Below are 25,959 nucleotides of genomic sequence, written 5' to 3' on the forward strand. Positions count from 1 at the left end.
ATACCAGTAACAATTTTAAAACTACTGGAATAGCAGACTTTGCTGCGGCTTCTGGTTTAAGCATTAATGATCTTTTTTTCACTTTACTTGTCTATTTATGTCTCATAATGGCTATTTGTGCTATTATATGTCTCTGTGTCTGGCTCGTATTACAATTTTGGAGTCGACAAAGTACTTATGGTTCTGCAGAAGATGAGGATAAGCAAATCCAATATAAAATCAAAGCCCAAAAAGTACGAGATTTCAGTATAGGTAGGTAAAATCTCGCCGCTGTACATGCAGGACACCATTTTATTCAAACAGACTCTTTTTTGGGAACGCAATGTAGGCATCTTTATCCGGATCATCAGTTTGTTTTTTCTGCCCATTTTTACGCATTCATTTTATCAGCTCATGATACCCTCTCTATGGTATATCACGTTATGCGCTGCTATCCTTCTTGTCGCACCCTTGTTGATTTATGGTTTCATTTCCATCAAACTCCTTCAAATCCGACCCAGCTCTCTACTGTTTACAGAACTCAAACTTCTCTTACGCTACGGTTCACTGTATAACACATACACAGACGATTCATTTCGGTTTTTTATCGCTATACTCGCCAGTAAATTCGTGATAGCAGCGATGATCGGATTATTTCAAACAAGCAGCTTGGCACAGCTTATCGTAGTTATTGGAACTGAACTGATTTTAACAGTGAGCACTTATATAAAATGGCCGCATTCAGATAGCCATGTTAACCTGTTCCATGTGATCCTTGGCTGCATCAAGGTTTTTATACTCGGTTTGAATATTACCTATCTTCCCCAGCTTAAAACATCTGCTCTATTAAAGCTGTACATGGGTTATGTTCAAATGGCGCTTCATAGCCTAGTTTTTTTTCTATTTTTCGCACTTATCATCAAGAATATTGTTGGAGTGATGTTTGCAGCTTTACAAGATCACAAAATTAACATCAGAGAGGCAGATAAACCACGTTCACGGGAATTGCTATCCTTTTGGCGTCGAAATGACAAGAAGAAGAATTTCAGAAGGAGTAGACATTCTGCAGAACTCTTAATACGGCAAAGTCAGCAAAGTACAACACAAACGACTGCCACAGCAATAAGCCATTCGCGTACATATAGTTACGAGAATGACACGCGGCGCTTAACTTTGGATACTCAGATGTTAGAGAAATTAACTCGACCTTATGAAATTCTTAACCCGTTATCAAACACAACGCGCGTCAGCTTTATAAAGCCAGACGAAATTGATGACACTCCATCCATCGCAGCAGGCACTGTAGCGAATGCAAGTAAAGCTTCTAGTCAAATTTACAAAGAACTTCGGTAAGCTGTCTCAGCCAAGCTCCGCAGTTAAATTATCATAAAGGACAAACTGTTGCAACGGATGCAACAACTTGACGAAAGAGTGTAGCTGCCGGATACAGTATTTGCGGCAAAACTATACCAAGTAATACCATACACCCCCTATAGACAAAGATAAGCCGTTAAACGACGTCTTGCAGTCATCATCATTTCGACTACCCAACAGATGCTCTCAGTTTTATACATATTACAGATATCCATCATTACGAATTACATAGACCATACATATTTCTCAAAATGTAATTGCTTACTTAATTCAGTTTACTTTATTGGAAAATTATTCGCTTATACGTTTTCATTGTCAATTGTTGTGGCGGACGATTTTAATAGAGAAAAGCTTTGGTTTGTTTAGCCTCTGTACTTCATCACCCACGAATCGCTTAACTTGGGTCCAAGGGAAGATTGAGAAAATCATTTCCATCAATCTACCGACATATTTACATACATCTACAACTTCCTTGCCAATCATATTTTCTCTTGCGTGAAACGAAGGATCAGGCGCATCTTCCCCTTGACGATAGGCCAATGTAGAGCTAAGATAGCTCTATCTTGGTGAAGAAGAGTAAGAGTGTCTGCTCACAGACCCCCTGCTAATGGCATTTCGAAAGCAATGAAAGTATGAGTGTCTTTTGGATAATGCGTGGTTAAATTAGCGAGATGAACAGCAGATGGTACGAGTCTATGTAAATGCGAAGGAAGCTCAGGCATAAGATCGAGGGTTATGGCACCTTTAATGATTTCTAAAATGGTATTGTATTCCACTGTTGTTAATCTCGCGCGAAGGCTTTCGCGCCTTCTAGAAGAGGGTCTTGGTATGGTCCGATGAATCTATATAAACCATAGCAAATACCTTGTCGTACATCGCCTTCTTGGAACTCGTTTCACTTTTATAATTTTTAAGAATAGCAAATATCAGAAAGCATATGACAGGAATCATTCTTGTTCGACGCTTTGAACTATAGAATACTCTCAACTCATCGACAAGTTTGTCAAGGTCACGATTTGCAATTGAGATAATTGCTTCCCGGTAATGCTGTATCCACTGATGATCGGGATAGTATATTTCAAATTTCTTCTCTTGGAGCTTGTTTTCTATTCGCTCTCTTCTTCTTGCAATGTTAATGTAGTATGTGAAAACATTGTCATGGATAAATAATTCAATGCTCTGAAACCGCCGCCACTCATGTACAAAGTGTATCCATCTTTATCTTTTATATGAGAGGGAATATCTACTTATGATTTCGCCCGGCTGATCTCTCCAACAATATCAGTGAAAGCTTTTTTTGTTTCTTAGTTTGGTCGTTTTCACAAGCCGTTAGGCAGTTTTTCATAACAGCTGCTCCAAAGGGTAATGAAACGGGATTAGATGATGTCTCGATAGAGCCGTTTTCATGCTCTTTTTAAGTTCTCAGCATCAATTCTGCTAAATTTAGGAACGTATTCTGTGCGTTTCGCACTCGCATTTTAGTTTCCAATTTCTCTGATTGTTGGTTTGCGGTAGAAAGATCTTGGCTGCAGGTACACATGACTTCCCGCAAGAAGGAATTTCAACATGTAAAGCCCGGAAGCAGAAATTAACTATTTGCAAAGTTCAATAGTTCAATAAAACAACTTTTTCGTTCCGGACACACCTTTACAGTTATCATCCTCTAGGTTTCGTTAAAGCTGAATAAGAGGAATAAATAAGTGGGTCATCAGTCTTATTATTGCTGGAAAAAAAAAAAGTCGTACAGGTACAGCCATATTGTTCAATTAGTCTGTTAAGAAAGTTGAAATGCAGAATAGCACCCTATTCAAACATTATCAAGTTGCAGATTAGCTTTAATATTCAAAAAAGAATAATTACATATAGCAATTGAGACGTGCCTTAAATTTGTATGTCTTATACTAACAGGTATACGTATGTATCTGTAACTGTTTATGGTATTCCATCAAGAATTTAAAAAAAAATATATACTTGTTCATAAGTTTAAATAATAATTGAAGGAAGGTCCTCTCCGAACTTACTCTGCCAGGTAGTAATGTAAAGCATGTTCAATTTTCTGAAAGAAAATCTTATTCGATTAGCTCCTATTACCTTGGCCACTAAACTTACTAATAGTTCAATGCACAAGACATCATCAAATTTTCTTTTAAAGCGAAGGCGAGCAGCAGATAAACAACTCATGATCGGAAACACCAACAATTAAACATGATAATAACGTAGAAATTTACTGTTGAAATTGCAGCCATGAGCAAAACTTATTTCAAATGCATTTGATAGAATAGTATTTGCTAGTGATAATATCTGCGAATCAGTATCGTCGTATATATAAAGTGATTACGAATATCGTTGACTTTTGGTGACATTACTCAAAAAAAAAGGCAAATTATAACCAAGAGAAGCAAAGAAAAAGCTATCAGCTGTGAACTCATTGAATAACTAGATGTTACTGGATAGCTGGAAAAAAGAAAAAGATAGAATACAGTATTATATATCAGCTGTAGGTAAAGTGGCTACTCGATAGCTCCATTACACCAACGATCACATTATATGTATATTTGAAAAATGAGTTAACTACTTTGTCCAGAGCGATGTTACGATACTTATCAAAAGGTTTTTAGTAGAAGTTGTTGTTTATTGAGGGTAAATGATGCATAAAATTAAAATATACTCATTTTATCCGAAATAAGTCTTAATAAAAATTGATAAGCACAAGTTTCTTCAAGTCTCTATATCAAGCATAGTTGATTTACGGCAAAATTGAGAGTGTAAAATAGAATTTAAAGGTTAATAGTCAACCGTAATGATATTTGCAATTTAAAATTTAAAAGAAGTGTTTTTGTTATTAGGTAGCAATATTCAATGCCATCAAGCCGTTACTTTTACATAAAGCTCAACGTTCAAAAAACTTGCGTGAAATTGTGCATCTTTTCTAATTCTTAATTTAGGCAGTAGTTTTTAGACCATCTGCTTATAATCTGGAAGAACGTAAAAGTTCATTGGCTCAGAAATCTGACTTTGTTCTCACTACCTTTTCTGGAAAAAACTAGGGAGACTCCCAAATTTGAAGTATATAATAGCATTTCATCATAAATCCATAAGTGAACCGATATACGCATCCATCCGCATAATACAGGATAATGTCTGAACTCGATCTTAATAAACCTTTTGGTAAATAATTGATCCATTTCCTATAAACTTCAGAAGAAAAAATCTGATAACAAAATTGACATTTCAGCGAAAGAAATTTCACATTCTCATTGGAATGACGGTTTTGGTGGAGATTGTTAAAATTCATACATGTCGCTAAAAAGAAAGGTTACTTCATTAAATCTTAGATCCTTTTGCTGATGTTGAAGAAGAACAAGGTGTTACTCACACCAATTATCTTCGTAAGTTCGTGGAGTTCATAGCCTTGTGGCCTTCTATCCATTTTTTTTTAATGTATGACATTTCCTTGTAGATCTCCGTATTCAGCAGCGTAACGGTCGCAAGACTTTAACTACTCTTCAGGGTCTCCCTAAGGAAATTGATACTAAGCGTTTATTGAAGGCTGTCAAGAAGGCCTTTGCTTGTAACGGTACTGTTGTTGAAGATGAGGAACACGGTGAGATCATCCAAATGCAAGGTGACCAGCGTCAAAAGATGGCTGAATTCTTGGTGTCCGAAGGCATTGCTAAGAAATCCGATATCAAAGTTCACGGTTTTTAAGCACTACAGCCTACCTACTGTAACCTTCTACATGTGCCAAACAGTTTTACAACTTGCATATCGTCTACGATGTACTACCCATCGAGCAAGCTCATAAAAGTGCTCGATAATATCATTTTATTGTATATTCTCTCAGTTTTTCTTCAACCAGGTACAATGTGTTCTTTGCATCAAACATGCTATCTTTTAATATATATTCAGCTGATAATCTTCGAAATCATTCAAGTCAGTACTGCAAAGAAATACACGGAACATTAAAATAACTGATGGCTTCTATTGAGTGTTATGCATTTTTCATTGTTTATGAGAAAAGGCGCCTTTTTCTTTCATTTTATCAAAAATATAGTACAGAGGCATATTGAGAATATAATACACCGACCTATTCTAAAACGTGCCAACGCTTATTCAAATTTAGCGTGATGGACTCGGTTTCAGAAGAAGAAGATTGGCAACAATTGTTTGTATGAAAGATATAGTATTATTGAATAATACCAAGACACCAGATGGGTATGTCAAAGCACAAGTACTTCGTTTACGCAATGCTTCAGTTTACGTACGGCTGCTACTTATCCGTGCCATGTCTTCAGTCTATGTTGTTCGTTGCTTTGCTTTTAACGAAGAAGCGATAACAACTTGAAATTGTCAAAAATAAAGTCAAACGCTGCTGAGTAGCGTCAGTGTTTCACTAAATTGGTAATTGTTTTACCAAGATCTTAACAATGCAAAAAGCAGATTTTTGGCTGCAATTATGGTAAATGGAACAATCTTTCGCAACTCTAAGCTTAAGCCTCAACGTTACTCTACTAATCATTCACACTTATCAATACGAGATCAAATCAGAAACTTCTTGAGCGATTTGATTTCCTTTAGTGCATTTTGATTTGCTTAGGGATCGACTTTTCAGGCGTTCTCGAAGAAAAAGAAATGGAGTTGAAAAAAAAGGGGTCAGAATTTTCACTATCTTCGACACTATAGAGGATCGTTGGTAAATCCAGTATGATGATACCCGACATATAGCTAGTAAACCTCTGTAATTTATTTTACAACGTTTAAAAGTTTTTCAAGTCTTGCGATCATCAGTATACCGATTCTGCTGAAAGACAAGACAGCATGGTAGAAATATCGCGCTGTGGCTTTTGATTAAGTGATCTTCACCCCTTTATTCTAAATGAAGTCCGAAAATAAAAATCCTTCTCTGTTTATTGATTCCATTCACTATTAACAGAAGTCGTTAAGCAATCAGTTAGTATGTCTGACGATCCACTCATAAAAGTAGAGGTTTCGATAAAAGAAGAATCGAGAGAGAGCTCCTTTGATGTGGGGACTCCTAATTCTTTGGCCACTGTAAGATCGATCAAGGTTACAACACCTCCGTCCTGTTATTGACATATATCGCTTACTTTTACAGGAATCAACAGTAGCAACAACAGATGGCGATATGGACAAAGAAGCTACTGTTAGTCTAAGTGATACAATGATCAAAGAAGAGCTAGCTATGGAAGAGACCACGAAAATGGAACAAGAACAGCTGATGAGAGAAGAGGTATATCTCAATTTCGCTGCATTATTTTCCTCTCTAATTTCTTTTACCTGCTTTAGGCACAAGCTCAGTTTGATACAACTGTTAAGGATCAACGTATGAAAAGATTAAAGTTTTTATTGGAGAAGTCAGGCGCTTATGCTACTATTCTGGGACGTAAACTTGCTAAACAACAAGAAGAAGCTCGAGAAAAGGCTGAAAAATTGGATGCTGCTGCTGCTGCTGCTGCTGCTGCTGTTAATCCTACCGACTCCTTGTCTACTCAACGTGAGAAGTCTACGAAAGGACGTACAACACGCTCAGCAGTTAACAGCAATCCCAAAAAGAGAAAGACAACTGATGCAGATTACCAACTAACAGATTATCTCAAGGAAGACGTAAAATATATCCATCAATTTTTAGTAGTAAAATTGTCGTGAATTTTACTGACAACCATTTTGCCTTATAGGACCTGAAGAGGCGTAAACATTCCAATGACAGTATCAGCGAAGCAATCATGGAAGAGAAGAAGGAGGTGAAGAAGGAGGTGATGACCAAACCTTCCTTTTCTGCCCGTCAACCTGCGCTTATCACAGGTGGTGAACTTCGCGATTATCAATTAGCCGGTGTAGAATGGCTCATCAGCTTGTGGGAAAATGGTTTGAATGGTATTTTGGCTGATGAAATGGGTCTTGGCAAAACTTTACAAACTATAGGTTTCTTGGCGCATTTGAAATCTATGCAAGTAGCTGGCCCTTACTTGATCGTAGCGCCTCTATCTACTTTGGCTAATTGGGTGAATGAATTTAGACGATTTGCACCTTCCATTAATGTTCTCCTCTATCACGGCTCTAAGGAGGAGCGACAGCATATGATTTCTCATAAGATGAAGAAAAAGAACGAAATCTTATTTGATTTTCCTGTTATCGTTACAAGTTTTGAAATCGTCATGAATGATCGAAAATATCTACAGCGCTATAATTGGAAATATATTGTTGTTGACGAAGGGCATCGATTGAAAAACATGAACTGCCGCTTAATTAGGGAATTGAAAAGTTATTCAAGTGCAAATAGACTGTTGCTTACAGGCACACCTCTTCAGAATAATCTTGCAGAATTGTGGAGTTTATTGAATTTCCTATTACCTGATATTTTTGATGATCTGGATATGTTTCAATCCTGGTAACGAGCAGTATTAACGTCCCCGATCTACATATTTGTTTACTAACCAAAAAAAAAATATTGCTCAGGTTCGATTTTTCAGATATCAATAAGAAAAGTGGCCAAGATCGTATCATGAAAGAAGAAGAAGAGGACCAAATTGTGTCTAGCCTACATACCATTCTTCGCCCCTTTTTGCTGAGGAGATTGAAAACTGATGTTGAGCACTCACTGCCGAAGAAGAAAGAATACCTTTTGTATGCCCCCTTAACGCAACCACAGAAGGATTTGTACGACGCTATTATTAACCGTGATCTGCGTGATTACCTCATCAAACGAAAAACAAAGAAACAAGACGCTAGCAATGGTGAAACTGTTAACGTCAATGGTACGTCTGGAGAGCGTAAAGTCGAAGGTCGTTACACCAGGGAATTCAAAAAGCCTATTAGCTATAAAGAAAAATCAGACAGGCAATTCTTCAAAGAGTTGGATAAGCAAACAGAAGAGGATCACAGTAACAGGGAAAAGCAGATTGCTGAACAGAACCAGCGCGAGGATATGACGAAAGCTGTGAGACAGGTCAATGGCTTACATTTACAAAACTTGGTAATGCAACTTCGAAAAGTGTGTAACCATCCTTTTTTGTTTGATTGGCCGATTGATCCTACTACTAAGGCGCCTGTTATCAGTGAAGAATTGGCTGCACAGTCTGGCAAAGTGCTACTTTTGGATCGTCTTCTAACAGGATTATTTGACAGAGGCCACAAAGTATTGGTTTTCTCTCAAATGACGAAAATGTTGGATATTTTGGAAGATTGGGCTGTTACTTTAAAAGGTTGGCCTGTTTGTCGCTTAGATGGTAGTGTGTCTCAAGAAGATCGTCGAGCACAAATTGAAGAATTCAGTGACCCCAAAAGCAAAATCAATCTGTTCTTGCTTTCTACACGTGCCGGTGGTCTCGGTATTAACTTGACAGCTGCAGATACCGTTATCATTTTCGACAGCGATTGGGTAAAGGATAATTTTCGCTATAAGTTTGTAATTCGATATTATGCAAGCATGTATTGATATGTTTTAAATTATTTAGAACCCCCAAATGGATTTACAAGCTCAAGATCGTGTTCATCGTATTGGACAGAAGAAACCTGTATTGATTTATCGCTTGGTTGCGGCCAAAACTGTTGAAGCAAAGATACTTGAAAAAGCTACGGCAAAACGTCGCCTGGAAAAATTGGTCATCAGCAAAGGCAAATTCAAATCCCCTGTAGGCGCGAAATCCGCACAAGAGAGTACAGTTCGTGAGTTGGCTGAAATTTTAGCATCCGAAGACGGTGAACAAGTACAAATCGTTGCCCAAGGAGATAAGGTTATCTCTGATGAAGACCTTGAAAAGCTGCTAGATAGAAGTCCGTCGGTATTTGAGACTAAAAGCACTAGCGTAACTGATCAATTTAGAGAAATTGACTCTGCGGAAATGCAAGATTCCAAGAACGAGATTTTCGCCACACGTACATAGTCCATATATTTCCTTTCTGTTACTTGTTCATGAACGTAAACTTTCAGTGCTTTCGGTCGTCTGCATTGGCATTTTCTTTTCCCTTCCCCTCCCCTCCCAACCCAAAAAAAATAATGCTTGTTTCCAACAATCATAATATGCATAAGCTGAAACGTTGGACTGCAATTATATCTGATACCTAATATTTCCTCTTTGAAGCTCGTTCGAAATATTACGATATTTTTTAACAGTATAAAAGATGAGGAATAAACCTTATGAAGACGTCCCATAAATGTTGTTTATTCTTCGGTCTGAGCAGAAGACGCTGCATTATTGCAAAGTAAAGGTTGTTATTAATCGGTTAATGCATATGTGCATTTCCTTAAAAGTTGATACAGTACTTATTGCCTCTATAGAGTTTGCTTCATGTTTGCAAAATATCAATTATTTTCAGCAAAATGACCTGTCTTTAAACGAAAGAAACGCTATAAGAATGAGCTTATGGATTGATTTTGGTCATCAAATTAACGACCTGTTTACTTTACCGGCAGTTATTACGGTTTCAGTCGATTGAACGGTAACATACTCATGCGTTGCAAAGCAATGATTATGCTCTCAAGTGAGCCTTCACGAACGCGCTGTTTAATTATGTTTCTCATCAGATTGATTGCCCCTTTTGACTGCTGGATCAGATGATTAGCAACTCTACGAGCAAGTAACGTCTACACTCTACATAAATGAAATTTTTCCAAAAAGGTTACCGTATAATATTTTATGTATGGACGACCTACGTTTTACTTTTCATATATAGTATAAGAACTTTCTTGATAACGTATGACAATTTGCATTTTCTGAAAATTAATATCCTACGACGTGCAACACATCAATCAACGCATCCAACTTCTGTGATTTATATCTGCATTTTATCAACAATAAATTATGCATGCAGTCCATAGAAGTGTAATTGATACAATTATCAATTAAAAATCATATTTCAAACATAAAAATCAGTAGCACAACTTTATTTCCCATTTGTAGATGTCGTATATTGGCGTTCATAATTAGCCAACCATCACAAAGACATTATTTGCGTGACGCTGACATATATAAGCAACGTGTGCAGAGCAGTGGACATTATTGTTCACACTATTTTAGTGAAGTGAACCAGTCTATGCTAAATGGTTCATCACGTTTTTCGCTTGCACCAAAAAGTAGCAACCCTGGAATTTTCCTAGATGTGATTAACCCATCTGGCAGAATAGATGACCAGCCTTCTTCTATCCGTGGATATTTGTCAGGATTGGTGAATAATTTCAAAGCAGGAACTACCCTTTTATATTTCTTGGAGACCCATATTGGATCCGGTTTCGATAAAGACCATATTCTCACATGCCCATCAATACCCGAAGCTGCGACAAGTTGGTTAACGGGATCAACATCAAAGCCCAAAGACCGATTAATATTGTTGTTATCAATGTATCCTTTCAATTGCTGTAGAGGCTGTCGCTGTTGCTGCTGATCTTTCATTTGGCGTTTATCCCAAACTGCTATATCCCCATTCATTGCTATAGTAACAATTTCATTCTCGTTTAACGCTTGTATTTGACAAATAGATGAGCTTTCTCTCACAGTATAACTGCTCATATATTTTAGTCGAATGTCTTGAAATCTAATTTTTCCATCTCTATGCCCAACCCAGTAGTTGTTGTTGCCGTATTCATGATTGTTAAAGCCCATACATAAAGCAAAGACAGACGATTTTACCTTCCATAAACGCGTCAAACGAATTTCAGAATTAAGCATATAGATGGCTCTATCGCCGCCAGTGATTATGCTTTGAGAGCCCCCAGCATTATCATTACAACTGACACTCCACAACATATCTCTTTTGGGTTTAAATGCTCGGGCACGGATAGGTTGATGTTGAGAAGAAATTGTGCCCCGGATAATTTCTTGGTTATCCCGTGCGGCTCCACTTTCAGCAGAGGGGAGATACTGTTGAATCTCTTCAGCTAACAATGAAGTTGCCATTAAATAGTCCAGACAAGTGAGTTGAGTTTCTTCGGCTACAAACACAGACTGGCAAGGTAGCCCTTCGACTTTTATGATACGATTACTCCTCCCAAGACCATTAATCAAAGATCTATTCTGTGGGCCTTCTTTCTGCCAGACCTGGAACTGTGGTTCCAATTGATATCCAAAGCGCTGAAGTAGTCGTCCTCCTGCCAAAAAAAATTCGCCATAACTATCGAAACCTTGGGTTAACTGTACGAATAAAGGTTCGTATGTCGCAACAGGATCGCATAACCTGACACTCGATCGCTTTGCCATTAGCTTTAAGAGATTCGCTCCACCAAAAAAAGAAGAGAGTGAACCACCATTGATTTTTCTTTGTTGCAAGTAGTCAATGATATTTTTCGGTATTGTTGTAGAAGGGGAGTATCTATTACAGACCTTCACCTTTTCTTTTGCTGCTAATGCTGCTCTCTGGTCTTCCTCTTCTTTCTCCTTCTCTCGTTGGAGCCTCTTCCGCAATTCAGGTAAGCTGAATGGCCCTGATGGTGTAATTTTATAATATTTATTAGTCTTCAAGTCATGGAAATAACCGGGAATCGCGAATGACATGACATTTGGCTGTGTATGCAAAGGACAAAAGAAAAAAGTAGTCCTTGTAAGAAAAAGAGGAAAAAGTAAGCCTTACAGTACTTAAAAGCGGAATTTGATTGGACGCTATACATTCCGTTTCATCATAAGAGATAATTCGCGTTCTGATAAGTTTCTTCTTATTTAAAATCTCGACGATTCATGACAACTTTTGAACCGAATAAGTCCATCGATCCCTATGAAGCTCTTCAACTAAATCGAGAAGCAGCAACGCCTTCAGCTATAAAGAAGGCATACCGCAAATTAGCCCTTAAAACACATCCAGATAAATTACCGCAAGATACGTCTGCAACGGCTAGAGAAGAGGCAAATGCTGCCTTCCAAAAACTGAGCTTTGCTTACGCTATTTTAAGCGACCCAAAGCGTAAAGAGAGATACGATCGCACTGGAAGCATAGAAGAAAGCGAATTTGACAGTGACTTTAATTGGATTAGTTATTTCAAAGAACTTTGGACGGGTATTGTCAGCTCGGATACTATCGAAGCACAAATCAAAAAATACCAAGGTGCATACAAGATATCTGATAATTATGGTGCTCAGTAGGCACAGCTATTGATCATACATTCCAATTTAGGCTCTGATGAAGAAAAGAGAGATTTACTTGCATGTTATGCAAAATGGAAAGGCGACATGAACCAAATTTTAGCATATATGGAAGGGTCAACAGCTAAAGATGGGGAGCGCTTTGAAAAGCTCATTCGTGAAGCAGCAAAGGAAGGACTTGTTAAAGAAATTTACAAAAAGTTTGAACAGACAACAACAACTAAAGCTCATAAACAACGACTTAAGAATGAATTGAAAGCCCAGGCTGCATTCGATAAAATGTCAAAAAAGGATGGTTTAAAGAATTGCAATAATAAAACGGAAGACACAGTAATAGACAGTGCTGGTAAAGGCGACACATCTGATGATCAACTTGCTCGACTCATTCATCTACGACAACAAGATAGACAAGCCAAAATGAACTCTTTTTTTGATAAAATGGAAGCTTCAGCTAAAAAAAGTAACAAAAGGAAGAAACGTACTGGGGAAGAGGACATCGATGAAGAAAGCTACGATTTACCAACCGAAGAAGAATTCTTAGCAATACAGAAGAACTTAATGAAGAGTAAAAAAAGTAGGAAAAAAGCTGGAAATTGCTGAAAAGAAGACATTGCATGAACAGATAATCCAAATTTCCATTTCATCAATTCGAATTATTTCAATTTAGTTCTTAAAATGCATAATGTTATAAAAGCGTTACTTCAATTATGACCATTAGCGAGTAATGAGTGTTGTTATTTCATGGCCTGTGGTTGCCAGTTTGCTGTTGTTACATTGAACAAATCTCGGCACAAATTGCGCAACGTGGCTTTTATCCGCTGCTTCATTCCCCGAAATTTTACAGATTGATGATTAATACTAAAGTCGTAGGCACCTTTTGTTTTCTTTTTTACTATCAACTCAAACCATATCATGTATAGCATCGGCAGTCAGTTAAGAGCTACAGCTCGCCTCTCTAACCCTACCATCAAATTATGGAGTAATTGCAACAGATTGAGAGCGGTGGGCCTTACTAATCCTAATATAACTTCAATGCAATATGTGGCTTCTTGTTTGCCTGTACAGAGATACAGCAGCAGCAGCAGCAGCAGCAGCAGCAGTAATAATAGTAGCTGCTGTCATAGTGGAAAAAAAACGCAAAAGGCAGAACCAAAACTGTTAGATAAGGCTTTTTGGACTGACAGTTTAGCATGGCAGAGGACCAGAGTAAACACTTTGAGGTATTTTATATGAAAATACTAGCGTTTTTAGCATACCCCGCATGGCCTAATAAATTTCGCTTTTACGTAGATGCCTCTTAGGATGCACAACAGGCGATTTCGCAATGATGTGGTACCTGCAATTAAACTATCCTGAAGTAAGCCCAATAGTAAGCACAGCGGCAGCCATGGTAAGATCTATATACACACCCGGAGTTCATGTGTCGACGTTATCATTCATACCATTGCTGCTCTAATTAGGTGGCGGGTCTATCTTCTTCGTTGGTTTTAGAAACGGTTTTATTGAAACGGTCTATGAAAGTACCTGTCCGTAAAGCATTCAATACAGCTATGGGAATGAGTTTTGTATCTATGCTGGTAATGGAATTAGCCGAAAACGTTACAGACTGGCACCTGATGGGTGGCCAAGTAGCTTTCCAAGATCCAAAGTTCTGGTTGGCGGCTGCTGTTAGCACTGCTGTCGGGTATATCGTTCCTTTACCATACAATTACTGGCGGTTAAGAGCACTCGGCAAATCATGTCATTAGTTGTTATTCAATATGCAGTGCTTCAATGAGATTTTTGTTTAGATCAGTTAAAGCAGCTAAAAAGCAAGGAACATCAGTCTACTATACCAATAAAGATATTTAAATTACTTTTCTAACCTTCTACATCCGCAAGTGAACTGTCTTTCTTTGCAGCAATCAAATACATTTCAGTGTAGTCTTGACAATTACTATTATAAATCGTCCGTAAATCATCATTCAAGGAAGCATGGTAAAACCTATTACCGGCTATCCAATGATTGGAAGTTGAACGTGAATAGATCTCATTTGTATGACACAGCATTTTTTCGAAATCCTCCTTAATATTCAGTAAATGCAATAAAATTTCATTTGTCAACAATGGTTGTTGGGCTGCAGTCTGCTCTTTCTGATCCAATGCTGCAAAATCTACGGATGTTTTCATATCCAATGTCATGTTATCATAGAAAAACCACTGATACTTTCTTCCCAAACGAAGACTACATTAAGAGAACGAAATTAGTACTTCTTCGATGTGTATGTTACGGACTTCAGCTTTCCATTTTGAAGCCAGACACTACCTTTTCTGTCTTTTCTTCCTCATGTCCCTGACAACTGTATTAATGAGCGACTCTACGTCGCATTTGTGTAAGTATTGCTCTAAACTTGCATAATAAGAAGGACTGGACAGAAGGTTTTCGACGTCTTCGTTTTTAGGTAACAAGAAGCTCCAGACGCACTTTGATTGATGCTAAAGAGACAATATCAGCTTGGGCTATCCTGACCAAATTTGTAACCTCTGTAATCAACAGCTTTGACAAAACTTTACCATATATACAATTAAGTAATATTCGTACAGTTGGTGATTGTTTTGTGGGTTCTCAATTGAACTACTCAAATGTGTCGGACTATGTAAATATACTCGGACATGATTTGGTTTTGTGTGTGGCCTCTCCTCATCGTTCATGTTTATGGATTCTGTAATGCCTGTCAAATACACGCCTCGACTATCCTTTGGTTCTTCTGCGACTGATGAGGGTGCTATTGATAGAATTTCTGATAAGTGATCACTCGAGAAGATATCGTTCGAGTGATCAAAAGTCGTACGGCTAGTTTCTGTTGATTTACTCGTTCCAAACGGCAAATATTTCAGTAAAGGTGTTTGCGTGAAAGACTTTGCCAGCTGTTTCAAGTTTGGCATATTCGTAGTGGCTGGCATTTCTGTTAAAGAATTGGTGCTTTGTTTTCTCTGGGAATTCTTGTGATATGCATCAACTGTACGCATTACGTATTTCCTTAAAGCACAAACATCATGAATATTTAGGTCTTTTGATCTGTATAATACTTCATTCTCATGAAGAATAAACATATGGCTTAATGGAATGCCCAACTTGATTTCTTTTCGTAAATCCTCTTCGAGGTCATTGATTTTCAAATAATCCTTTCGTAAAATGGATCCGTTAGGCACACCGTTGAAAACAGCTGTAAAGCACATAGTATCAAGACGGTTAAAATCCCATTTCCATATCCATTCTGAAAAGAACTGTTCAATTAAATGCATTAAAGCTCCAATCTTCTGCGCCGATGCTGTGGTCGAAGAACAATGCGTACTGGTCGTATATTCCGTACCAAAAACCAAAGAAGAAAATGTGCCATTCAACAACTAAATATCACCACGAATTGAGTCAGGCCCGAAGTTACTCTATGTTTTTAACTCGACGTATGCAACTCTCTGCTCTATCTTTCTAACTCACTTTGAATTGCTCATAGCCGACTTTTAATATAGCTTCAAGAGCTCTGTCATTCAATTGAGAGTCCAGATACTCTGTAGCTAACTTCTCTTTTCCTTTCGAGTCTTTCAATTGTTTTCTAGAAACACCTAATTTAACACACATATGCATCCAAAAACCAGATTCCGGTTGATAAAAGACCATGCGGTTCTTTTGTGAATGTACACTCTGTATAGCTGAAGCCGACGATGAGAAAGTACTATGAAACACATTCAGTTTCAAATACTTGCAGACGTCTAATCTGGAAATACTGGTAGACTATATGTATAATTAGTACTTACGATGTAAAATTCACCAGCGCCTGAGCTAACCCAATTTGCTTCATCTTTTCATCAGCAGAAACTGTTCCTTTAGCGGCCGTGTAATAAAGGATTTGGTTTGCAGCATTATCTTCCATAGCTCTTCCAAGTGAAGAATTATAGACACAGAAGTACGATAGAGCTGGTGGGCTTAGTTTTAGCTGATGATTATCCTGTTTTGCCATGTTAAAGATACGAAAAAAGCATCAACACGCCCAAAGTGAAATTAACGAGGAAACGGCGTTCTTTTTTCTTTTTGGAAGAAATAAAGAACTGAGTTTTATTGAGCTTTGAACTGTACCATATCAATGAAGGATGGGACTAAAGAAAGTATAATACGCGAATAGGGATGTTGGATTGTGCTAAAAGGAATATTATAGAGAAGGGCACATTACAAGGATAAAACAAAATATCAGCACTGACTAATGCAGGATATAACAAGAGAAAACGATAAAGGATTAGCAATTTTAGTCGTATCCAAAATATGATGACGGATATCGGCTAAGATGCGTTTGGAGAGGTATATGGTCAACTTATAAGGACATAAGCCCTTCAAATATGGTATCGCGTTGTGAAGAGTATAAGAAGGTATATTCGATGTTCATTTCGCGGAAGCATCGGTGAAAACTGAAGGAGCTGAAGGTATTTAAGGAGAGAACGATAGTCGAAATGGTGTTATAGAAGGTATTCAAGATAAAGGGTCTATATAAAGAATTGAATCGGGCAAGAGAGAATAAAGTGATCGAAGGTGGCAGAAGGTTTGTGACATAAGGGACATCAAGCGGAAGATGTAACTTGGATTTACAGTATTAGGATCGTGACACACTATCTATTTATGTCGCTTTCCCTATGGTCAAATTTTACCTCTGTTCAGTTTAAGACCTTCAACAGTTCTGTTCCTATTACCACCTTATCTTCCTTGTTGTGGAAGATATTGTGGTTCATCCCATGTTGCTGCTAGCTCGTTCTCTATGGTGCGGCGTCCCTACATAGTGAATTCCTCTCGATCATATCTCCATCACCAAGGATCTTCTAATTCTACCCAAGGTTACATCAATTCAACGAGAATATTTTATAATGTGAGGTAGCACTCACCATACAAATACTCAACGGGCGTCAACATACATTCCATCCGGAATTTCTGTTAAAGATATAAAAGACTGCACTCAGTCTCGCTATTTTTTAGCAAATTTTTTAGTTTTGCTATTTTTGTACTTTTTGTGGTGTTTGATTACTTGTTGCGTGTAAATAGCACGTAAATCGAAGACTAAAAGCTTAACGAGATCAAACTAGTAAAACTTTGTTTTCAATCAAATTAACAACTCTAAAGAGAAGAAACGTATCTACCTATTTTCTGGACTGCAATATTGCATAATTCATCTTTTATCCTCCATAAAAGGAGTTATAATCCTTAAGATTTGAATATCATCTACTCTCAAATATGACAGATACAACAAACTTACGGCAGAAATGTGTATGAAACACATAGAGAGTATACCAAAGCGTATAAGAGTAGTTATTCAGGCAAAAGGTGGTTCTACAACGTATAAAGTCTTCAATAAAAGTAGTTTACCCCTGAATCTTGATCGCAAAAGATTGCATGAAATTCATACAGAAAGAAAATGGTCGAAATGCAATAGACGATTTGTCAACATCTACTTGCAAAAGCTAGTTTTGTCCGTAGCAGGAGTATAATTATGGTTCGAGTTACCCTTAGACTTACGATTAAACGCTTTATGACCTGGACTATTTTGTACCGCCTTAGTTCGTGGTGAAGTCCTTTGCGAAGTACGTTTCGGTTTGGAAGTTGGAGATGAGGAACGTGAGATGTCAGTAGAATCAGCAATCTCTTCGATCTGCGTCAACATATGACCTTTGTCCGTCACATCGAAGGGAAATTCAGATTCCTCAGTCGTGAGTTTGTTCAATTGAGCAGTATCCTGTTTAGGCACACTACCCTTCAAACGTCGCCAATAGTTGATAATGGCTTGAGGATCTGTGAACATATCTGCAGTAATCCAACTGTCGTCGGCAGCAGTATAGTTTTTCCAACGTACTTTATATTCCTTTTACCGGGTGCACTACGATGACCAACAATGGCATCGAATTCATACACTTCCTCTGATGAGACAACTGCATCTTGAGATACCAGTTTTTAAGTCGGAATGTGTAAATTATCGTGACAATAACAAGCCAATCTCATCACGAAGGGTGTAATTACCATGATCTGTCTTGCGAACGACTTCATAAGGGCCTTCATAGACAGGAGCGAGCGACTTTTGAATACCCTTTTTGCGGACAACCACAAAGCCACCCACAGGAAAGTCAACCAGACGATGTTTCTTATCAAACTGTTCTTTCGTCATTTTGTTATAGATCTCAGTGCGTTCCTTGATGGTAGGAAAGTCAAGGTCAGACATATATTCAATGCGTTTGAGTAATTCGTCAATACTCATCGAGTCAACGTCATCCTAGGGGTCATTATAGAGAGATATACATTTGTCATTTTACGCGCAAACATCAGACAGAATGGACTGGTTTGTAGACGCTTGGAAATTTTACAATTGAGCATCAATTGTACGGAATTGAGTAACATATCCCAATTATCCTCATAGTTATCTAGGATCAATTTTCATAGCCTCACAAAGTAGGTCCAAAATTTGGTTTTTCCATTCAGCACCACGATCAGAATTGATGATACGAGGGTAACCGATAAGGGAAAAGATTGATACGAGTTCACTCGCAACCGTTTTAGCAGACTTGTCAATGATGGGACGAAGAATCACAAAACGAGTAACTAAGTAAAATCAAGATGTATGTACTATTTTTGGAAGTGCAGGGAAAGGTCCACACAAATCCATTTAATAATGCCAACCTAGAGTATAACAGTATAATGATTTCAAAGGGTTATATCCACGCTTGGAAATGACGAATTTTTGACACGTAGAACATTGTTTGACAATTTCAAGTGCGTCTTTCACGAAACTGGGTCAGTGCATACCTTCATCTTGTCGTATGCGCTTAACAATGGCTTCAGCACCAAAATGATCGAACTCATGTGCTATTTTCAAAATATCAGAGCGATATTCCTCGGGAGAAATGATGTAACTGTCATCCATATTTTGGACGTAGTTGATTTGAAAGTTTTCATCCACATCACACAAGTGATTGAGTTGTTCATCCAATGTATCATGGATGGTGCGGATTGACCATTGTTTGATGCGAATGCTACTGTATTATTCGCGGGAGGTAAATCATCATCAATTGAATCGTTAGATTCGACTTCGTTATCATCATTGCCGATATGACAATAAAAGTTTTGAAAGTTGGAAATTCTTTCAATGCTGATTAGTTCATTTTCTTCAATGAACTTGTCTTCGTTTGACTTTATGATTTTATTGCCACTCTTCTTTTTCTTGCGAGCTTTGGCCTTTTGATTACGGTTTTGCTGAAATAATTCAGGAAACAAGGCTTTGTGTTTCGAAGAGAACACGATCCTGTTCCTGGGGAAACATACGAGACAATTTATCGCTCATTACATTTTCAACGCCATGAATCCAGACAACTTTCATATTTGGAAAGGAGAGGATAACTTCCATGTAACGCATCATCATCATGGACAGGTGTTTGGTAGTAAAAAGATATGATAAACTTCTGTGATCCGTATAACATATGAATGGTTTCGATCCATGCAAAAGTTTATAGAATTTTGACAATCCAATGGTCAATGCCAAAAGTTCCTTTCGGGTCACACTGTAATTGCGTTGGCTCTTAGACAAAAACTTGGATGAAAAAGCAATATATTTGATTGCTCCTGTACCCTTTTCTTTATCGACATATTCTTCAAACAAACAAACACTAATTGAATTAGCGTCTACAGCCAAACTGAATTCATGGTTCAAATCGGAATGGCTAAAGACAAGGTTTTTCTTTTTATAATTTGATAATGCTATCATAATGTTAATGCATATCAGGGATCTATACCAGTGTTTTCTTTGTGCTGTAGCGTAAGTGATTAAGCGGCGCTAGCTTGTGGTAAATGAGCACGAACGTCCTGACACCCAACCACAAAATTTCATCATAGCTTTTGCTATCATTGGTTTTGGCCAATCGCCGATGTTTGTCAAACGACGAGGATCAATGGATTTTTCTTGCTCTGAAATACAGAAGGCCAAGTAAATACACAGAGTTCTGGGCAAAATGAGTTTTTTCAACATTGATAGGCATATTGTTTTTTGTCAATGCCTCAATAATAGTTTGCAGTGTTCCAAATGAGATGGTAAATCTTTCGAATATACAACCAAATCATCAATGTATATATATACAATTTGCTTCATATCCTGGAATATTGTTTTCATAACATTCTGAAATATACCAGAAAGGGATTTCAAGCCAAAGTAAGCACCTCTAAATTGCCAGCTTTTGCCTTCAAAAGTAAATGTTAATTTGTGGTGATATTCTTTAGCAATCTCCAATCTGTGGAAAGCACCAGAAATATCAAAGACATTGTAAATCTTTGACTCGCGCATCTCATGATAAATGACATCGATAAGAGGTGTGTTGACGTTTGATACGTCTTCCAAGAGATTGTTGATACGTCTTGTATCCAAACAGATTCTCCATTTTTGTTTGCCTGAAGGGTCGGGAGAACCTTTAGGTGCAATGGTCAGAGGACTATTAAAACCGGATGGTTTAGCCGGCTCAATAGTTCTATCATCTGCCCATTTTTGAATTTGTTCTCTTACAACAGGTTGAAGAGCATAAGCGACAGGGTACTGTCTAGTATAAGCCACTGCATTAGGAGCTGTTTTCAAATGTACGATTGCCTCAGGAATCGGACATAAATTGTGAAGATTGATTTCTGTATTCGCCTTAATATACGGCTGAAGTACCTTCATGAAATCTTCATACTCTTGTTCAGAACATGCTTTGCTAACATTTGGAATATAAACCTCGTGGTTAACTGAATCTTCGAAAATAGGTTCTTCTCTGTCTTCGAAAGAAAAAGCAATATTTTCTATTCTAATACCAAGTTTAGGAATTATCTCTTCCCAAGAGTACCGGTAATTTGCTCATGTTTTCAGGCATTTCCATTACCTCAAAGGAATGGAGAAATCCGGGCTTACCTCTATATTTGACTTGGAGTGGTTGCGTTTCTCCTGTCGTATTTGAGGCACGATGGCAATATTATATGAGTAAATCACTCAAAACGTCTAACGAAATGTAAAATAAAACTTGATCTCAGATATGAGTACTGCTCATATCTTCGTTCCCGTTTGGTAAGCGGTGTGTTCGATTGCATACATTTGAACCTTAGATCAAATGTATAACAAATAAAGATAAGATAAGAAAAGAATATGGATTAAGGATAATTCTTATGTGAGATTAGCTACCTCACATAAGACTTGAACAGGTTATCTTTATGAAATATATTTTACTTAGATTATCTATGGCTATATGACATTTAGGTATATAGCAGGATTAGTATATGTACTCGTAGGATATATTGATTCAACAACCAGAACATAGTAGGTCGCGGTACTGCTCCCTGTTCCGGAAATAAAGTATGGTTGGAGATAAAAAAGGCTCAATCACTCTTTATTAATACAATAACTGTTCACGCAATCAAAAGAACACCACGCACGAATATCTCTTCCTAGCTAACATCCATAATCATTCCCACAGTATCTGAGCTACACAACTGGTGGCCGATAGATATTGGATTATAGATGTAGCTGCATGATCACCCTGGATCTGCCAGGATAGCACATTACAAATCAATCCGCTCTGGGATGGACGAGTAATTATCCACTTAAAGGGAAGACCTATTCTTTTACGGAAACCTCTGATTCATTGAGTATTATTTGACCATAAAACATCAGTGTCAGCCATAGATCCCGATACAATCATTTCGTAGACAGCAAACACAATAAGTCTTTATTAATAGCAGTAATTTTAGTTTTCTTTTCTTTTTCTTTAGTTTGTTTTTGAAAGAGAAATAAAGACGGTGGTTTGATTTCGTTAAGCTTTCGTGTTTATTTTCTCTTGTGTTATTCTTTACCTTTAATCTCATAGTTAAAACTAGCGAATACCACATCTCTACGTTCAGACGAAACGCCCACATATGTGATCTTATCCTTTGTGGGAATTAAATTGTCAGATATAGATTTATCTGCAAAATCAAAGTTCTCATGGATTATGGATTTTTGAGCACCTGTATCGAGCATACCAATCAATTGTTCATTGTTGATGGTAATAGCAGGAGAATAAGGTGTCATGCTCTGGACCTCTTTTTCTGTTAAGTCAGCAACATGAAAGCAGATAATATTTTGGTTTTTGTCCTTAGCAAACAGATAATTTTATTTTTAATGTTATCATCTGATGGCAAGGGTTTGAATTTAGAATGATAAACGATAGGATTAAACTTATTATAAGTGAGAATTTCACTCGTAAAGTCTTCAGCAATTTCATTTTCGAGATTACTATAGAAGATATTAATCTTATCAGTTCCATTTTCATTAAGGTTAAAGTTTTCATTGTTCTTTTCTGAAACGTGTAACTGTACCTTGTTATGACGGCGATCGTTTTGCTTGATCAAATACTGCTTGTATTTATCACTATGCAAATAATCGATACAGCGTTTCAAGTGCTCATAGGAGAATGCCTCCTTTTTGCAATAATTGCAAAGGTTTTTAGCAGTAGCGGGAGCGGGACGTTGCTTTTTCTGAAAATCGTTTTCAGAACCGGTTTGTTTTCTTTTAAGGCCACTATGGCTCGTCTCAGCTTTCTTTTTCGGCGAAACGTCGGTAGCCAAAGCATGGTAAAGGGCTTCCTGAATAGGACCGTAATAAACTTCAATATGCTTATATACATCCTCTAGCGTTTCAGGGTAATAAGTCGCTTTGGGGCCCTTATCGTTGTGTTTCTTCAACGATTTTTTAACCTCTTTTTTCGTCATAGGCAAAAGAGACTCGACGAACAAAGCAACAGCAACAACAGAGTTGGGGAGCGGGGCGCCAGGAAGACGGTGAATAGATTGACTATAGCGATCCACATAGTCGCGCAGAAGCTCAGTTTTCGACTGGCGCATCGTTTACTGGGTGTTGAAAGGTACCCAAAGCGCTCAATGATGACTTCTTTGATGCTTGACGAGTTCGTCTTTGCAGGTCTGGGGTTGATATTGGCTTCATACCAACGGCTGTAAATGCTATTTTTTACTAACCAAGAATGACGATACTAAATACTGTACTTACGCCAGCATGCATTCAGATCACAATCATGGCTTTGTAAAATTGTTTCAAAGGCCGTAGTAAATGACTCAGCGTTCTCGTACGAGATCCTACCTTCGCTTTTAACGTCAGGCGCGTCGTCTACCAACTGAAACAGAGGAATGTGCGGGTGCGCAGTGCCGTGGTTTGAAAATTTTTTATGAGGTGGCTTACTCTCGTTAATCAATTCCTCCATCAATTGACGAAGCTCATTGATAGTGTTGCGCATGTTCTGAACTTCGGAAGCATTAGAAGTCGTCGAACATTTTAAGTGCAACTGGTTGATTTGAGTCTTATACCGTGCGATCAAGATACAGTATCGTTAGAATTGATAGTCAAATTTTGACCATCCAACTCAGGGGCATTAATGTTAATGCTATTGTTATTATCATGATGCGAATTAGTTTCATTGCCAACATCATTATATGACGTGTTTGGTGAATAATAACTACAATACTCGAGTACGTACAACCAGGTAGAGAATACATTCTACTGTACCACGGTCTATCTATATTGCATCTAATATAGGTTATGTGCAACATAATAGAACAAGATACAGGCCTAAATGTAATAATCACCAATAAGCATCTGAACCTGAAATTAGTGACTAGCTGATTTATCCGTTGCAATAACAAAAGTATTAAACGAGCTTAAAAGATACCGTTTTATTAAATGAGAAGAGCGTTGTTATTTTATAATAATTTGTCTTAGATCATAGTGGTTATGTCTCAGTTTTCTTTAAAGAGTGGATTAGTTAAAGCATTGATGTGGATACATCACTAGCATACGCGTCCTCAAATAATATAATTCCCATTAAACCTCACAAAGTAAATAATCCTTCTACTTCATCTGAAGAATAATAAAGACACCTAAGTTCATAGTCATCGACTTACAACTGTTATCAATTTTTAATATGCAAAAATATTTGGAGAAGTGGAAGGGTGCCTGCTTTCTGCATTGTTGTATCCAACAGCATATTACTCTTGGATTATTACATAATACTGAAATAAGAGATTGCGGATCCTTATGAAGGTTAGAATAACCGTGAGTGATAGATTTGTTAGAACAATTCTTTTCTTTTACGGAAGAATATTTCATCTGTATATCCGAGACAGCATTGGATGAGTAATTGACTTTATTTAGGAATAAGATATTATAGTATTTGGATTTGATTAAATCAGATAACTTTATGTAGCAGATCAAACCACAATACATAAATCTAATCTACTTAAGCTTTTATCTTCTAACTTGTTGATCCTTACTTTAACCCTTTACATTCTGACAGAATTCAATAAGACTGAAAACGTAGACGTCGGCAGAATTAAGGAATAGTTTATCCTGTCCGTCACGTTAGTTATAATGAAACTGCTGAAGTACTGGTCAAAGGAACCTTTAGTTAGATCAACCCACTTACCTCCTGTCACCGATCCAATCGGTCAAGGCACCGCTATAGCATGATGAACCGTGCAGTAACAATTGGGTATGTCTTTTCTTTTATCATCAGGTCATCTTGTACCTAAGAGTCTCGATAGAAAAAGTTTTTTACAATATCCACAAATATAAATAGAAGTACTTTTTTCCTACATGGTTTTTGTCTTCAATTTCTATATCAGAATATTCTACCTAATAAAAGAAGATAACTTGGTCTTCACTGATTTCCTTTTTGTTTTCTTTTCCTTTATACTTTTATCTGATCGTATACAACATGCATGTCCCATGGTTTTATGAACCGTCTGTTGGGACGATCTAACACCAGAAGCAGTGGAAGCAGAAGGGGCAGAAAGAACAGCAGCGTCATGCATCTCTGTGTCTTCGGACAGAGAGCTATCGTAACCAAAGAGGTCGGCAGGAGAAGGAGAAGAAGATTCGCAATTGCTTGCAGTAGACATTTTTGGGAGCTCTGGCATTTTATGGCCACCGCCTAAAATTGGCTCCTGAGCATAAATCCAAAATCACCTTTTTAGGAACTTTCGGAGTTTTAATTTTGTGTAACCATAATTTTTTGGATTCTCCTGGTTTTGCTGATTCGAATGCACACCATATGTCTGATTTTCGATGGTTATTTCGCTGGCTTTAGACGAGAATGTCCTCAAATTATTCAAATTTTCTTGTTGTACTCGGCACAGTTCGAATGACGGAAATTTACCGCTGCCTTCTTCAGTTTTTTATGGTTTTAGCTGTAAACTGTCATGTCCCGATCACTGTCTACGGTATCGAAACACGAGTGAGAATTAATTTATTTAAACACAGCATAAACGGCTGTCAACTTAGACTTGAATTGTCGATTAAGCGGATCTCTGCTAATTTATACACTCGAGCTTTCAATTTTCAAGTGTAAATTGTTCTATAAGGAAATTGTTTTCGAAAACGAGACTTTTACCATTAGAAAGCTAACAACTATCTCTATTACGTAATATTATTATGATGACGTCATG

The 25,959-nt window shown here is 37.5% G+C and overlaps 8 protein-coding genes across 8 annotated transcripts; 5 read left to right on the forward strand and 3 right to left on the reverse strand.

The window, feature by feature from the left end:
- Positions 1 to 621: 621 nt before the first annotated feature.
- BDF20DRAFT_799722 (uncharacterized protein) lies at positions 622 to 1,089 on the forward strand (the record flags this gene model as incomplete). Its single annotated transcript, XM_053076344.1, has 1 exon — positions 622 to 1,089. A coding segment is annotated over one exon (468 nt), but the record flags the coding sequence as incomplete, so codon positions are not given.
- Positions 1,090 to 1,668: 579 nt separating this feature from the next.
- BDF20DRAFT_837631 (uncharacterized protein) lies at positions 1,669 to 3,534 on the reverse strand (the record flags this gene model as incomplete). The annotated part of the gene is made up of 5 exons (XM_053079074.1): positions 1,669 to 1,900; positions 1,948 to 2,195; positions 2,218 to 2,569; positions 2,601 to 2,763; positions 3,375 to 3,534. 5 exons carry the CDS (start codon positions 3,532 to 3,534, stop codon positions 1,669 to 1,671), a joined length of 1,155 nt encoding a protein of 384 aa, XP_052934376.1.
- Positions 3,535 to 4,490: 956 nt separating this feature from the next.
- BDF20DRAFT_823411 (translation initiation factor SUI1) lies at positions 4,491 to 5,061 on the forward strand (the record flags this gene model as incomplete). Its single annotated transcript, XM_053077788.1, has 3 exons — positions 4,491 to 4,521; positions 4,689 to 4,742; positions 4,814 to 5,061. The coding sequence occupies 3 exons, from the start codon at positions 4,491 to 4,493 to the stop codon at positions 5,059 to 5,061; spliced, it is 333 nt and encodes a 110-aa protein (XP_052934377.1).
- Positions 5,062 to 7,130: 2,069 nt separating this feature from the next.
- On the forward strand, positions 7,131 to 9,257 carry BDF20DRAFT_823972 (SNF2 family N-terminal domain-containing protein; the record flags this gene model as incomplete). Its single annotated transcript, XM_053077849.1, has 3 exons — positions 7,131 to 7,762; positions 7,831 to 8,752; positions 8,829 to 9,257. 3 exons carry the CDS (start codon positions 7,131 to 7,133, stop codon positions 9,255 to 9,257), a joined length of 1,983 nt encoding a protein of 660 aa, XP_052934378.1.
- Positions 9,258 to 10,152: 895 nt separating this feature from the next.
- Positions 10,153 to 11,989, reverse strand: BDF20DRAFT_989641 (uncharacterized protein). The gene has a single exon (XM_053085303.1). The coding sequence runs from the start codon at positions 11,859 to 11,861 to the stop codon at positions 10,383 to 10,385; it is 1,479 nt and encodes a 492-aa protein (XP_052934379.1). The 5' UTR covers positions 11,862 to 11,989; the 3' UTR covers positions 10,153 to 10,382.
- BDF20DRAFT_883780 (uncharacterized protein) lies at positions 11,990 to 13,163 on the forward strand. The gene is made up of 2 exons (XM_053081813.1): positions 11,990 to 12,405; positions 12,475 to 13,163. The coding sequence occupies exons 1-2, from the start codon at positions 12,042 to 12,044 to the stop codon at positions 13,041 to 13,043; spliced, it is 933 nt and encodes a 310-aa protein (XP_052934380.1). The 5' UTR covers positions 11,990 to 12,041; the 3' UTR covers positions 13,044 to 13,163.
- Positions 13,164 to 13,166: 3 nt separating this feature from the next.
- Positions 13,167 to 14,331, forward strand: BDF20DRAFT_883782 (uncharacterized protein). The gene is made up of 3 exons (XM_053081814.1): positions 13,167 to 13,663; positions 13,734 to 13,833; positions 13,904 to 14,331. The coding sequence occupies exons 1-3, from the start codon at positions 13,356 to 13,358 to the stop codon at positions 14,189 to 14,191; spliced, it is 696 nt and encodes a 231-aa protein (XP_052934381.1). The 5' UTR covers positions 13,167 to 13,355; the 3' UTR covers positions 14,192 to 14,331.
- On the reverse strand, positions 14,304 to 16,441 carry BDF20DRAFT_915125 (uncharacterized protein; the record flags this gene model as incomplete). The annotated part of the gene is made up of 5 exons (XM_053084279.1): positions 14,304 to 14,667; positions 14,749 to 14,918; positions 14,997 to 15,830; positions 15,922 to 16,156; positions 16,239 to 16,441. The coding sequence occupies 5 exons, from the start codon at positions 16,439 to 16,441 to the stop codon at positions 14,304 to 14,306; spliced, it is 1,806 nt and encodes a 601-aa protein (XP_052934382.1).
- Positions 16,442 to 25,959: the final 9,518 nt, after the last annotated feature.

This window comes from Mycotypha africana (assembly GCF_025528875.1).
Source record: "Mycotypha africana strain NRRL 2978 chromosome Unknown BDF20scaffold_8, whole genome shotgun sequence".
Lineage (NCBI taxonomy): Eukaryota > Fungi > Mucoromycota > Mucoromycetes > Mucorales > Mycotyphaceae > Mycotypha > Mycotypha africana.